Source organism: Drosophila melanogaster, chromosome 3L (genome assembly GCF_000001215.4).
Source record: "Drosophila melanogaster chromosome 3L".
Taxonomy (NCBI): domain Eukaryota; kingdom Metazoa; phylum Arthropoda; class Insecta; order Diptera; family Drosophilidae; genus Drosophila; species Drosophila melanogaster.
Window position 1 is genome coordinate 7,828,409 of NT_037436.4, and position 13,144 is coordinate 7,841,552.

Genomic DNA, 13,144 nt, shown 5'->3' on the forward strand with positions numbered 1-13,144 from the left:
CGTCATGCGGAAGCAGATTTTCCGCTGCCCACGAAAGCAGCAGCTTTGTTTTGAGTCAGTCACAAAAAAGCTTTGCGCTCTTCTAATTGAGTGATATTTTCTAAGCTCGAGTTGGATATTTTTGAAAAGAAGATCAAAATAACTTTTGAGTTTTAAGGTTTTTTTTTCTTCATTCTAATATCCCCTTTAGATAATGATTGTTAGTAAATGAAACAAGACAAAAGCTTACCATTAACAGTTTTAGCAAACCACAAAATTACTTGTACTCACAAAAAAGTCGATAATATTGAGTTTCGATGCTTACCTGTAAATAAAAGAGAGTGAAAATTGAATTAGAACAATGTTTTTTCAACAATAAGGAAAAAAAAAGCAAAATTGCATTTTTATAATAGTACGTAGATATTTGGTATTGTCAAGGGTGTCGGAAATTTCCCATGCATGGGGTAAAGGGGTGACCACCCACAGAGCCAACTGACATTTATCCATTTTAGCTTTCCCCACTCTTCCCACACATTAAAACGAAATTCATACAAATTATTATACATGCTGCCTTAAAAGGTAATTTTCGGTATATTCAATAGCGAAATTTGCACCAACCCCAGCGAAATACAACAAACAATCTAGAGGGAGAGATGATAGAACACCCACATCTCATTTGCCATATGCATTTCCATATCGTCAGCCATAAAAATCTCATCAGCCTAATTCCGAAATCTAATCAAACCAAATGTATTTCCCCAACGTTGACCAACTGAGGTCAGTTAAAAAAAAAAGGAAAACGGAAAAACCCATGAAAATTGGTGGCAGCTAAGCCGCGATTTTTGAAAGGATTTGTGCCAAATGCATTGACAAAGTAGATCAAAAAAGGTGAAAGGATGTGCCAAAAAAAACACACACACAAAACTGGTTGAATTGAAACCCTTTTAGGCCAGCCAACTAAATGCCAGCCATGTGGATCGTTTTCATGATTATTAAATGGAAAATTTAACGGCATATAAAGTAATTTTCCAGTTCTAATTGCCATGCATAATGAGAATTCCTATGGGCCAGCTACTAAGAGAGTCATCAACTGATAAGATATAGGTGTTTTTGTAAACAATACTCTGCTATATACCAACTAAATTTAGTTAATTCACTGGCAACGCAATTTGGCGTAGGTCGAAAAATAAGTAATATAATTGTTTATCTATAACACGAAGAAAATTGGTGAAAATAATGAAATAACCCTTGTGGTAGGCAGCGAGCCAATATACTTGGCGATTCCTCGTTGCAAAGATACATTTGCAAATGTATCTACATTTTGAATTCCATTTCCTATTCAATTCGAACCGTCGGCGACGTCAGTGAGTATTGTATATACGGGCTACATTACTATATGCATATAAACTATACTATATAGTTCAGCTGAGCTCACGTGTGCGCGGCAAGCTTTCTTGACTTTTGCGCTTTACAAGCTCGCAATGCGCAAAGTTCTCGGCCGCTGACGTCGGATGATATCAGTCCCAGTGGCCGGGATGCAGATAGAGGTTCTACAGACATATCGCACTGGGTTACCATGCACATACATACATATGTATGTAAGAGTATATATATCCAGACTTCCCAACGGAACGAACACTCATTTTCTAATGCAGCCTGGGCGAATATAGAATGGAAATCCTCAGAACTAGTCATACACTTTATCAGTTGTTTTTGGTTTTTCTCCCTTTAAGTGTGCTTTTTGTGTTCTCAAAACAATTTAGTTATTCAGAGTACTGTATACAACTAATGTTTAAGACAACCAAGAAAAGTTGAAGTATCTAAGCGGTAGAAAGATATATACATAAGTTTATATATATATACGAATGCACAGTACAGCTGTTAAGTAGCACTTTTCCATTTTTCTATAGTTAACAAACCATTTAAGGTCATTACTATATATCCAATATATATTTTCCAACAATTTCCCCCCCTTTTTTCCTCAAGTTTTTCACCTCACCTGAGCTGGCTGGCTGAAATCGCGCTTTCAAGCTGTTCAAATGGTTGTGATGCTCATTGGCGATCACTGCCGCTGCGACGGCATTTGCCACATGTTGCACGGAGGACACATTGTTGTTGCTGTTATTGTTGCTATTGCCACTATTGTTGCCGTTATTGTTGTTGTTATTCTGGCCGGGATTTCCACCATTTCCATTACCAGTTGCCGCCACAACAGCATTACCATTGCCACTGGCATTCCCATTCGATCCCTGGTTGCCACTTGCAACTGCAGCGGCTGCCGCAACAGCGGCAGCATTGCAACTGGCAGCAGCAGCTGCTGCAGCTGCAGCGGCATTACTCTGCGGATCCATGAAGGAGTTGCGCTGGTAATGGGGATTCTCCTGGTAAATCCTCTGGTACGTTAGCGTGGGCAGCGTCCACGAGTTGTTCGTCTTGTAGTGGAAGTTGCCGGTGCCGAAAATGGAGTGGGGGTTGGTGTTGCCACCGGTATTCCCGGCTGCAGCAGCAACGGCGGCCGATGACAGTGTATGTGCCAGCTGGGCGGCATGATGCTGCTGCTGCTGCTGCTGTGCGTGCTGCTGTTGCTGCTGCTGGTGGTGTTGCGGCGGCGGCTGCTGCTGCTGTTGTTGTTGTTGTTGCTGCTGGTGTGTATGATGCGGATGCAACGGGTGGCCGTGATGTTGCTGCTGATGCTGATGCTGGGAGTGCTGCTGTTGCTGCTGCTGCTGCTGCTGCAGGACATGCTGATGGTGCGCTTGATGGTGTTGCTGTAGGTGCTGTTGGTGTTGCTGCTGCTGTTGATGCTGCTGCTGTTGCTGATGGTGCAGGGCGGCGGTTTGTTGCTGCTGCTGCAAGGCCCAGGCATTCACGCCATTGTTGCTGGTGGCACCTGCCCCGCCGCCTCCTGTGGCGCTACTCTTGCCCGAATCATTGCTGCTAACACTGCTGCGATGGTTGTCCATGGTTCCCGATGATCCTGTCATGCTGCCATCATTTCCGCTGTCGCTGTTGCCGCTGCTGCTGTTGTTGCCGCTGCTGTTGTTGTTGTTGCTGCTGCTGCTGTTGCCACCGCTATTGCCCGCCGCTGCAGCAGCAACGTGCGAGTTAAGCTGCTGGAAATACTGCGACAATGTGGCATTCGCGTGCTCCTGGGCAAAGAAACTAGTACACGAATTCGTATCCGACGACATGATCACTGGTTTCAACAACTGGGTACGTTATTCACTGGGTTATCCTTCACTGGTTACGGTTAATCACTGTTTTCTGATGATCCTAGGTGATCACCTCCTTGTGCTGAACGTGATTAAATTTGCTGGTCAGCAGTATAAACTTTGGGCCACGGCCAAAAGTTGTGCGCATTGTCTTTACACTTGGGTTCACTTTAGTTTTTTTGTTTTTAACATAAACGCTTGTCTGTGTTATCTGAAAAAAATATTGTGCTTTTGTTTTTGAAAAACCCAGATTAGTGTTTGAGCACTTTGGTATGTTGCTGGTTTTTTATTTGCCAGTCAATTGATAGCCAATTCGTTGTTGCTAATGAACAGGTGATAGGTGGGTGAAAAATGTTGGGAATGATTCAGTTTTTCAGTTTTATTAGTGAGTATTGAGTATGATGGGGAAGCGATTTTGATAGCAACTGATAATGAATGCGCTTGTTTTCGTGTGGTCAGGGAATGCACTTTGTTTTCGTCTATTTTTGTATGATTTTTATTTAGTTTTCCATTAGTTTTTATTGATGATCATGATGATAAGGAATAAGAAAAGGCATTGTATAGTTGTATAGTTTGCGCTTTCTTTTAGTTCAATCAATTTTGTATAATAAGATTTTTGTGACGCTATAGAAATCTTAAAGTGGAATCAATAGGTACAAAGGCTTTCCGTGTTCTTTATGGAATTTTTGCAATCAAAACATTCACGGTCATTTATTGTTTTTGCTTCACTTTTAAAACGAGACAAACTAATAATTATTTGCCAATTAAACTGTATATCAAATCAACCGAGTCAAAGGCTTCCAATGTTTTTTTTTTTTTAACATTATTTCAACGTAAATTTGGAATATTTTCTATATATAAATCAAAACAAATAAATTATTATTTTCCAAATCAATTGAATTATCCTTTTCATTGATGAATAACTCTTCTTCCTTTCAGCCTTTTGTTGAATACCTTTTCTTATTCTCAGAATTTGTTGCTGCGCTTGGATATGAGATCGTTTTTTGCTTTGAGTTTTGCTGGTTCGTATTTTTCTTTTTGAAGTTTGTTGTTTTGTAGAAAAATTAAAAGTAAATTAAACTGTTTGAAATTAGATCCGTAACTTTAGCGCTGTTGTTTAAAGATTCTCGAGAGATCTCCGGATCTCTCGCTTTTTTCTCTATCTCTCTCTTTCACTCTGCCTCGTTCGATCTCTCTCTCTCTTTCTGCGTATTTATTTCTTTTTTAATAATAGTAATTATTCGAATGACACACACACACACACTTTAGATTGATTTCACAATGAACCCATTGCACTTGAAATTTGATAAAACAAAAATGACTTCCTCGATTTATAGTTCTTCTAGAACTATTTCTGTTGCTTGAAAAATCAATTTCAATTAATTTATTTTGTTGAGCGTAGAAATATTTTTTGATTTTCCCGCTCGAGTGGCGAAAACACGGAACGAGCTGCGACGATTTTCACATGAGAACGCGATGCGACAGAATGCCGGCCGAGTAATTTTCTCGGTCTCAATGTCCGTCTCTGCTTTTCCTCTGCCGCCGCTGCAGTCGTCGCTGCAGTCGACGTCGCAGTCGCCGCTACCGCTCTCTCAGCCAGCTAAAAATTGCAATTTTCTGCAAGTAAGTCGGCTTACGTAAAGGGCGGAGGTCCGAAAACAGTAACCCCTCTCCTACTTTGATAATTGTTTAACTGGCTTTTTTTTATCAAATGTTGGTAGCGCAAAATATTTGTACATGTACAACAAATATTTTTACATACAGCACTGGGAAAATGATTAGCATTACTACTATATTAATCAATTCAAGTGCCATAGGTATTTTTAGTACAGTTCTTGGTATATATTAAACAGTGTTCATATACGAGTACTTCGACTCAGATTTAGTATCAAATCTATTATAAATTATAATTCACTTAGGACTAAACCTATGTTATCTTCTTATATCTAATTATCTATCAAGAACTTAATAATATTTTTTTTTAAAGCAACTTTGTTTTATCTCAGTTATTTCAACATTACTTATAATATTCTAGTAACAAAATTTATTATTTTAAAACATTTTTTTCTTGCTCTTAAATGATTGCTATTATCTTGGACATAGCTGTAGTTATTTGTATATACTTGGGGGACTGGAACTGCGACGCCCGCTGAGGCGCTGAGCGCTGCTGCGGCCAAGTCACGCGGATTTCAATATGACCCAAAGCCCACTGTCTAGCACAGTTCTAAGCACGTGTTGCGGACACACCGGGCACACACACATACGCAAATTAATTGAGAGAGAGCGACAGAGAGAATGAGAGTGCACGTTGAACGACAAGCGCACTCAAAGATACACGTACCGATAGGGTGACAAATAGAGATACGAATGCAACTCAAAAGTTTCCAGTCGATTCGCAATAGAGCGCTATGTCTGTCCCCCTGTAACGGGTGTACCTATGGCCACTAGACTTTACACATCAGCTGGAGTGCGTGGCCGATTGGCCAATTGCCGTGCCAATATTCGGTTAATTCGGCACTGGTGCGTCTGCAACACGTGACGTATGCGTAATGTGCTCCAAAGGATTGCCTCTGTGCCACCAACTAATTACCGCTGCGTCATTCCCAGTAAGTAGATCCGATGGGGCAGAGTGGTGGGGGGGGGGGGTCTGAAGCTGAGTGCTTAACACTCTGGGCGAAAACCCAATGAAACGACGTAGTAGCTGCAACGGAGCGTATACTTAATCTGCATTCTATCGAAGGCGCTAAACTATTGCCGTAGGTCGCCGTTTTTCTTGGAAATTTCAAAAAGTATTCAAACTATTCGAGGGCTTAATCAAGTTTAAATAATTATAATAATTGCTCTCTGTTGGCATAGGTCCGGTAAATTTTCTTAGAAGTTTTGTATAATACACTCAATACTTACCCAATGATCATCGAAGATTTTATAACTATGAATCAGAGCAGTAAGCAATTTGAGATAAAATATAAAAACACATTTCTGATAAAAATGCAAATAAACTGAATTACAATTACATGGATTATTTAAGAAATATATAAATAAAGAAATATATAAAATAAATAAAATATATAAGACTTATTCAATTTGTAAGGTTCCATCTTTCGTTAAACCAATTCAAAAGAATTCCAAGAATATCCTCGCCATTTTTCTACTTGTTAAACTTGTTAAGTCGCCCACCTTTTTTCAGCCTTGTGCTATTCTTCGGTTAAACAAAACTCTTTTTTTTTTGCATTTGAGAAACCCAGTCAGCCCTGAAAACCCATCAATTGGCATAACCATGGACCATGTGGTAGAGCGAACTTCAGTCACCTGTTTTACCCAGGCGGGTCAATTCTGGGAATATCGAGTATACGCCCCGTGCAGCCAGTGACTATTTTTGGAAAGCAACAAGTCATCCGAAGCTCCGAAGCGAAGGAAAAAACGAAGTTTGCTTCGGGATCCAATAACAGAAGGATGTGCGGCAGAGCTTTGCTATTGGCCAGGCTTATATGCCAGTGAAGCCGAGAATAGGGAACCAATCCGGGAAAATCTGCCAACGTCGACATGGACAGAGAACGACGTCGACCGCGACGACAGCAGAGGCAGCGACAGCGGCGTTGTCAGGTTTTCTGTTTGTTTTGTTGTCAGTTGTTGTATTTCGTATTATCACGTTTCGCTACCACGTGCACCGGCGGTCTCCCCTTGCCAGTGTGTGTATCTGTGTGATTGGGCTACTGCCTCACACACACTTGGTACAATCAAAAACACACACCGACACACACCAGTGCAGCGCACTCACATAGATACGCCGTGGCGCTACGATGGATGAATGAGCCCTCAGAGAGCGCCAGAAATTGCTAAGCAAAACCCAACTGAGTCGAAGACACAGCTCTTGCTGGTTTATAAATAGCAATTTAAAGCATCGCACACACATTCACACATCGAATCAATGAGTCACACACACACTAGCATGGCTTTATTTTGCATCCGAAGAACAAAAAATACAAGTAGGAGAAGCAAAACACAGACTGCATAGATGTGCAAATAAAGCAAATTGTGCAGAATAAATATCGGAAGCGGAGCAGCAATCGGAAAGTAAACAAAATAATTGTTGCTCTTTTTTCAGGAAAAAAAAATATTTTTTTTATAGATATATATAATTCATTCTTGGTACTTGAAAATACCTAAATTTTTTTTGAATTTTTTTGAGCATATGTCGTTGCAAATTGAGGCACTAACACACACAGGCAGCAAATCAAACCTTCATTAAACACACTGTGATTTGGCGTGTTTGCATGGAAACCGTCTGGGTTCTGGTTCCATATAGAGGTATTATTATAATGGATCCGTTGGAGAGCGGGGTTTACGAGTCTGGCATGGCGACGTTGGAGTCATTATACACGTGTTTGCTGCAGCAGGTCGTAAATTAACATTTTGCTAAATAATTATTTAGAAATGTTGAAATGTGTAAACGTTTTTACGATAGCACGACTGGGTTATTAAAAGCCTGCAACCAATTGACCCAGATAGTGCAGCTACATTTACTTTTAAGGGTAAAATATATATAAATATTGTTAGTTAGACGGACTAACTTAGACATAAATCAATATTAATAAACGACTGAAATTCACTATAATATAATATACACCGTTTCGTGAACTTTGGCTCAAAAACAATTAAAAACATATAATACTTCATTTGTATAATTAAAAACTGTGTGAGTAATTAAAAGGCCACTTAAAATTAATTAAAGTGAAACAATACCCTTAAGTATAGATGAATCTGTTAAATATAAAATTTGATTGTTTTATCATTTTTTATGTATATATTTTGTGACTCCACAGATATCAACTCTTCAAGGTCTCAAACACGCCACACTCGATAATCCAATCTCCGTAGTTTTTATCTAAAGTTTTTCATTCATTGGCCGAAAATGTTAATACCAAACATGCGCCATGTCCATGTTTTTTTTTACGGTTTTATAGAACAAGTTAACGGAAAATAAAAATTATATTGCGGGCGGCTTATCAGTGAGAAACTTGGCCAACAGGTTGGTTTGCCGCTGGCCGCTGACCAGACAATAAACATAAATTTCATATCAACAAGCAGACACTTTTCAGCGACGCAATCAGGTGCGATGTTAAAGTTCAGCAGTCGGAAATTAATTTACGTAATTAAAGTACGGCCAATCGGGAAGGGTAGGAATTACCCTCCCCCCCCCCCTTCTTTTGGCCTTATCACCCAGCACTTTGGACTGGAAATTCGAGTAGCCCAAGTAGTGAAGTGAAGAAATAGCACACGCAGCTGACGTCGTCGCCTGGCGAAACATGTGACCTCGCTGGCAAAAAAGGGGGCGGTTAAGGCAGCAAAACAAAAAGCAATGAGAACGTCAGCAAACACGGAAATTTGATTTCGATTTCGATTGTTGTCGTAGGCTAAGGTGGTTAAAAATTCTAATTAATCACCAATATCCAAAGGAATCTCAGCAGGAAGACTATGCGCACGTGTTTCAGCCAAACGGTCTTGTGCCTGTGTATGAGTTCCAATGTTTTAGCAGGGGGCGGATGGGCGGAAATGGTTAGGCGGTGGGTGGTGTGTGGTGGGTGGCAGGGGAAGCTGTCAGACAAGCTGCCTTCAGCAAAACACAAAAACACAAACGGTATGCGCTCTCTGGCGCAACGAAAAGAGCGAAAGCTTCGGCCAGCTTTCCGTTTCAGTTGCATGAAATCCGCCGACAGAGGGCGCTTAAGCTTTTACTTTACAATGGAACAAATAGGTACATTTATGATTTAAAAATAATGTCGCTGAAAGCTCTGTAAATGTTGAACTATTGTTTCTTTATTTTAAATTTAAAAAAATACGTTTAGAATAAAATATTATATCGTTTCTAGTCAAAAATGCAAAAGTTAATTATAATTCAGTTGGTCGAAAAATTAAATAATCTCTCAAATCTTACATTACACGAAAGGGAATAAAGAGTAACCTTATTTACATAAGTAACCGAATTTGCAGTACTTTTAATACATTTCTTAAGGGCAATAAAATTAAATCCACCATATATGCGGTAATTAATAATTTATTGTCTGATGAATTCGTTAATAAGAACAATTAGTATGAAAACTAACAGAATAGTAGGCATGAATAACATCCACCCAAAAAAAAGTCAACACAAAGCTAAAAGAATTGGAGTGAAAACATTTTTTCGGTAGCGTGAATTCAAATTGCTTTTTTGTGCCCAAAAAATGTTGCGCTCGCCTTCATTTATTTATAGTTTTTTTTTTTTCATTCAGAAAATGTCAATGGTTTACAGCTGCCCGATGTCGGCGATAGATGGCGCTATATGACCAAAACATGAAATTGTTTTTGAAACAATATTTGGATATGTGGCCTGTGGACAAAAAATTAAAGCAGCTGCTCCAATTCTCAAAATGTAATAATTTTACTAACAACAACACTTTTCGTACAGATACACCCACACATTTATATTTATTCACGTATTTAGTTTCCATTTCATTTAGTTTTTGTGTTCACAAGAATTTTTAGTCACTTTGTCTTGTGACAGTTCTAAATGTGTAAAACATTGCTTAAACCTAAAATAAAATCAAAGGCATTCTCCACGCGCGTTTCCTAAACTCAACGTTGTCTGCCCAATACCTAAAAATACAAATTTTCATATTTAAATATACATTTCAATACTTTGCCCATTGAATTTTCGTTTTTTTTTTGTTTGTGGAAAAACTCACTCAATGACAGTTTCCTGCGTTTCGCTCTCAATAAGCTCGTAATGGAAATTAACCCTTTGTTGTCAGAAGTGATGCAACCGGGTTTTCAAATTGTCGTTCACATGAAAACTACTTCGAACTAGTAAAAATGTTGTTTGCATGTACGTATCATTTGCCGCTTAACCCCTCTCTGCCCCACGATTTTAGCCCATGAGCGGCGTTAATTGAGCTCTTTATTGTTGTTCCTGTTTCAGAAATTTTTTTATTTTTTTTTTTTGTAATTGCCGACGAGTGTTAATTAACTAAGCTGTCGGTTTGCATATAAAGTTGAAAGTGGAAACGAAATGCTATGGGTTTTATTGGAGCGGCATTGAAAAAGATGTTGATTAGGAAATTGTTTAAAATTCCTGGTTTTTTTTTAGAAACGATCAAAATTTTAAATCCTTACTAATGGCCCATTTCTGCTTTTTGCAATATTTAATAGTATAATTACATTTAAGTGTACTTACAATCGAATTGCCAATAGAAGCATCTACAGTAATTTATAAAGCTTACTCACCTATAAAGAAAACCAAAATGGAAAACATTTTAGTAAAAATTATATTAGATTATATTGTTTTATTATTAAAAACAGTACAATTTTAAATTAAAAGCACTAAGCTTACAACCATGTACTTATGTACAAAAGTGACGCGATTTAATCAAGGAAAACCATGTTCACTTCTATGTCGAAATGAAAACATAAAGAAAAGTGAGAAGAAAATGGGAAAATGTTTAAGGCCAATAGCAATCAATGGAAACATTAAATGCACTTGTCGCAGATGCCAAGACAATTTCTTCATATGCATTTGAAAATTCAACATTTCGAAATTGCTGCACTCATATCTTACACTGCATTTTTGACACTTTTCCAAGTAATTAACAAAATCAGCCTACAAAACAGCGGCAATTGAGAAACCATTTAAGAAAAAGAAAAATATATGCGTATAACATTTTTTATTGATTTAGCTGCTGGGAAATTTAGTTGAGCACTTTTGTTGGCTCATTAAGTGGGCAAACATATTTTCGCATTTCGCATCTAGCATTTTGTGCCCATTTGGCAGATGATTATACGAATGCACATATACCTCATACGCCCCGTTCGCCATATGCAACATTTCACAGTAATAAATCTGCCCCACATCCTCTGCCAGCCCGCGGTAAATGCAATTTCATCTTTGATCAAAGGCCAAATTGAATTTTCTATTCCATTTTCCCACAAGCCAAGGCAGGAATTTTAGAAAATTCTGAAACATATTCGTCCACATCAATCAGACAGTTTCGACGCCTTAAAGTTTTTATTTCTCTGGTATGTTTTCGTTAACTTGGGGCAGGTGTATTGTATTTACTATGAGTGGGTGGGTGGCTTGCCATTTGGCCAGCGGCATATTGTTGTTTTTCATGAAATACTTATATTTGCCTGGTGGGCCATAAATCCACGAGGAATCGTTTAATGAATTAGCTAACTAAAAATTAATTGGCCAGCAAATTAGTTTAAAGCGTCAATTTGGCTCAGTTCATTCGTAGTTTACTGGGCTTTAGAGTTTATGTGATTTCACTGGGTGAAAATTCCTGATTGGTATTTTAGCATTTTCCCACCGCAATTTTCTCCGCCAACTGAGAATCGACTGAACAACACTTTCCGCCAAACACTGGTATTTTTTTCTCCATCGTTTTATTCGTAAAGCCAACAATTGCTTTGATTTTCTTTCCATTTTCCGGCCAACGAAACCGCAACTTAATTGAAATGAAAACCAAATTTTAATGAAGCAAACCATGAAGCGACAATGGGCAGACTGATGGAAATGTGGGAGGATGCCGAAGGACCCAACTTGAGGGTGGAATTTCCATTTCACAGTTTTCCTTTTGTTTTTGTTTTTTTTTTTTTCATTTTTCCGCAGCCCCCTTTTATGCTGGGCCCTACATTGTCGCTGTTCTCGTTGCTACTTTAAGTGTTTTTTGTTTGCAGTTTTCCGTCTGTCAGTATTTCCTTTTTTTTTTTTTGTCTTTCAATGAATTGAGTGGGGCACACACTACTTACACACTGCAACACCACCGACCGCCCATTTCCGCCCCTTGTGGCCAGCCATGAATCGACTTTCATCAAATGCAAATCGTTTCACAGTCTCTTATGCAAATTTTCTTTCATTTTTTTGCAGCTCTTACAATTTGCGATTTAGTCTTCTCTTTTTATTTTTTTATGCAGTGGTCTGCCTCTTTCACAGAACTTGGCACTTAGTCGATGTCCGGGCATTTTTGTCAATCTGTCCGGATGTGTGCTCAAGGCATTAGATACATTTTCTGTAATTCAGTTTGTGTATCTCACGATTTTCAGCAGGATATTTACCAAGTTTAGTATTTTTATTTTATGTAAAACTTTAAAATTTGTATATGTTCAATTTAATTTTCTAATTTAAGTACAAATTCTAATTAACCCATCTTTATTCCCATTTAGTTTTCGTACTTTTCCCCTCCTCAAATGCCGAACATCATGGCAATTTACATTATTTTATTGCTTGCCCAGAGGAAAAGTAAAAGTTTCTTCTTATTTGCACAGCTAATTAACGAAATTTTGTCGATTGCTATTTGATTTTAGCCCCAGCCACTTAACCCCTTTGTGGCACTACCCTCCGCCCATCTGGGTGCTCATGGTTTCATGTTTTCTTCTATTTTTTTTTGTGCATCCTCTCTTTGTTTGCTCAACAAATTAAGTCAATTTTTTTTTGGCAGCTGCCTCAGCTCGTTTTGTTGCTACTGTTGTTGGCTTAAATTAATGCATGTCTCTCAGTTCGCCTCTTCTCGGCGTGTTAATTGAATAAAAAGCATGTGCTCCAATGGCCAGGGGGGCGGTGGGCGTGGCATTTGGCTTAGAGCTGCGACATAGAGTACCAGGTACTGTGACCAAGAAAACAGCAGTGAAATAGTTGAGCACGCCCAGAAGCTCTCAAGTGAGCAGGTTCGCGTCTTCACATACACATAAGTCCGCCAGCTGTGACCCAAGTCTGCTACACCTTGCCACCGCTCACCTGGTCAGCACTGAGAAAAACACTCCACCTACAACTAAAATACAAGTTTTGAATTAGAACTACACCGAGCACTCTAGACATTGAATCTAAAAACGATCATCATATTTTTTATTTTTGTTGTTCATTTTATAGTTTCCCATTTAATTCTCTGTGCATTTTGTTGGAGATACCCTCGCCTAACCACCTG

General features: G+C 38.7%; 1 protein-coding gene across 11 annotated transcripts in view; it reads right to left on the minus strand.

Annotated features, from left to right (window-relative positions):
* Positions 1-13,144, minus strand: part of Pdp1 (PAR-domain protein 1) — a 55,912-nt gene that overhangs the window by 16,951 nt on the left and 25,817 nt on the right. Inside the window, exons 1-2 of one of the 11 annotated variants that reach the window (NM_168238.3) lie at positions 4,146-4,665; positions 1,979-3,402 (exon numbers count right to left, since the gene is read on the minus strand). The exons of 9 other annotated variants lie outside the window; for them this stretch is intronic. In NM_168238.3, coding sequence (NP_729302.2) covers positions 1,979-3,170 — 1,192 coding nt within the window. In that variant the 5' untranslated portion in view covers positions 3,171-3,402; positions 4,146-4,665. Of the gene's footprint in view, positions 1-1,978; positions 3,420-4,145; positions 4,666-13,144 lie in introns of those variants that run through there. One more of the 11 variants, NM_168237.2, reaches the window with a different exon arrangement.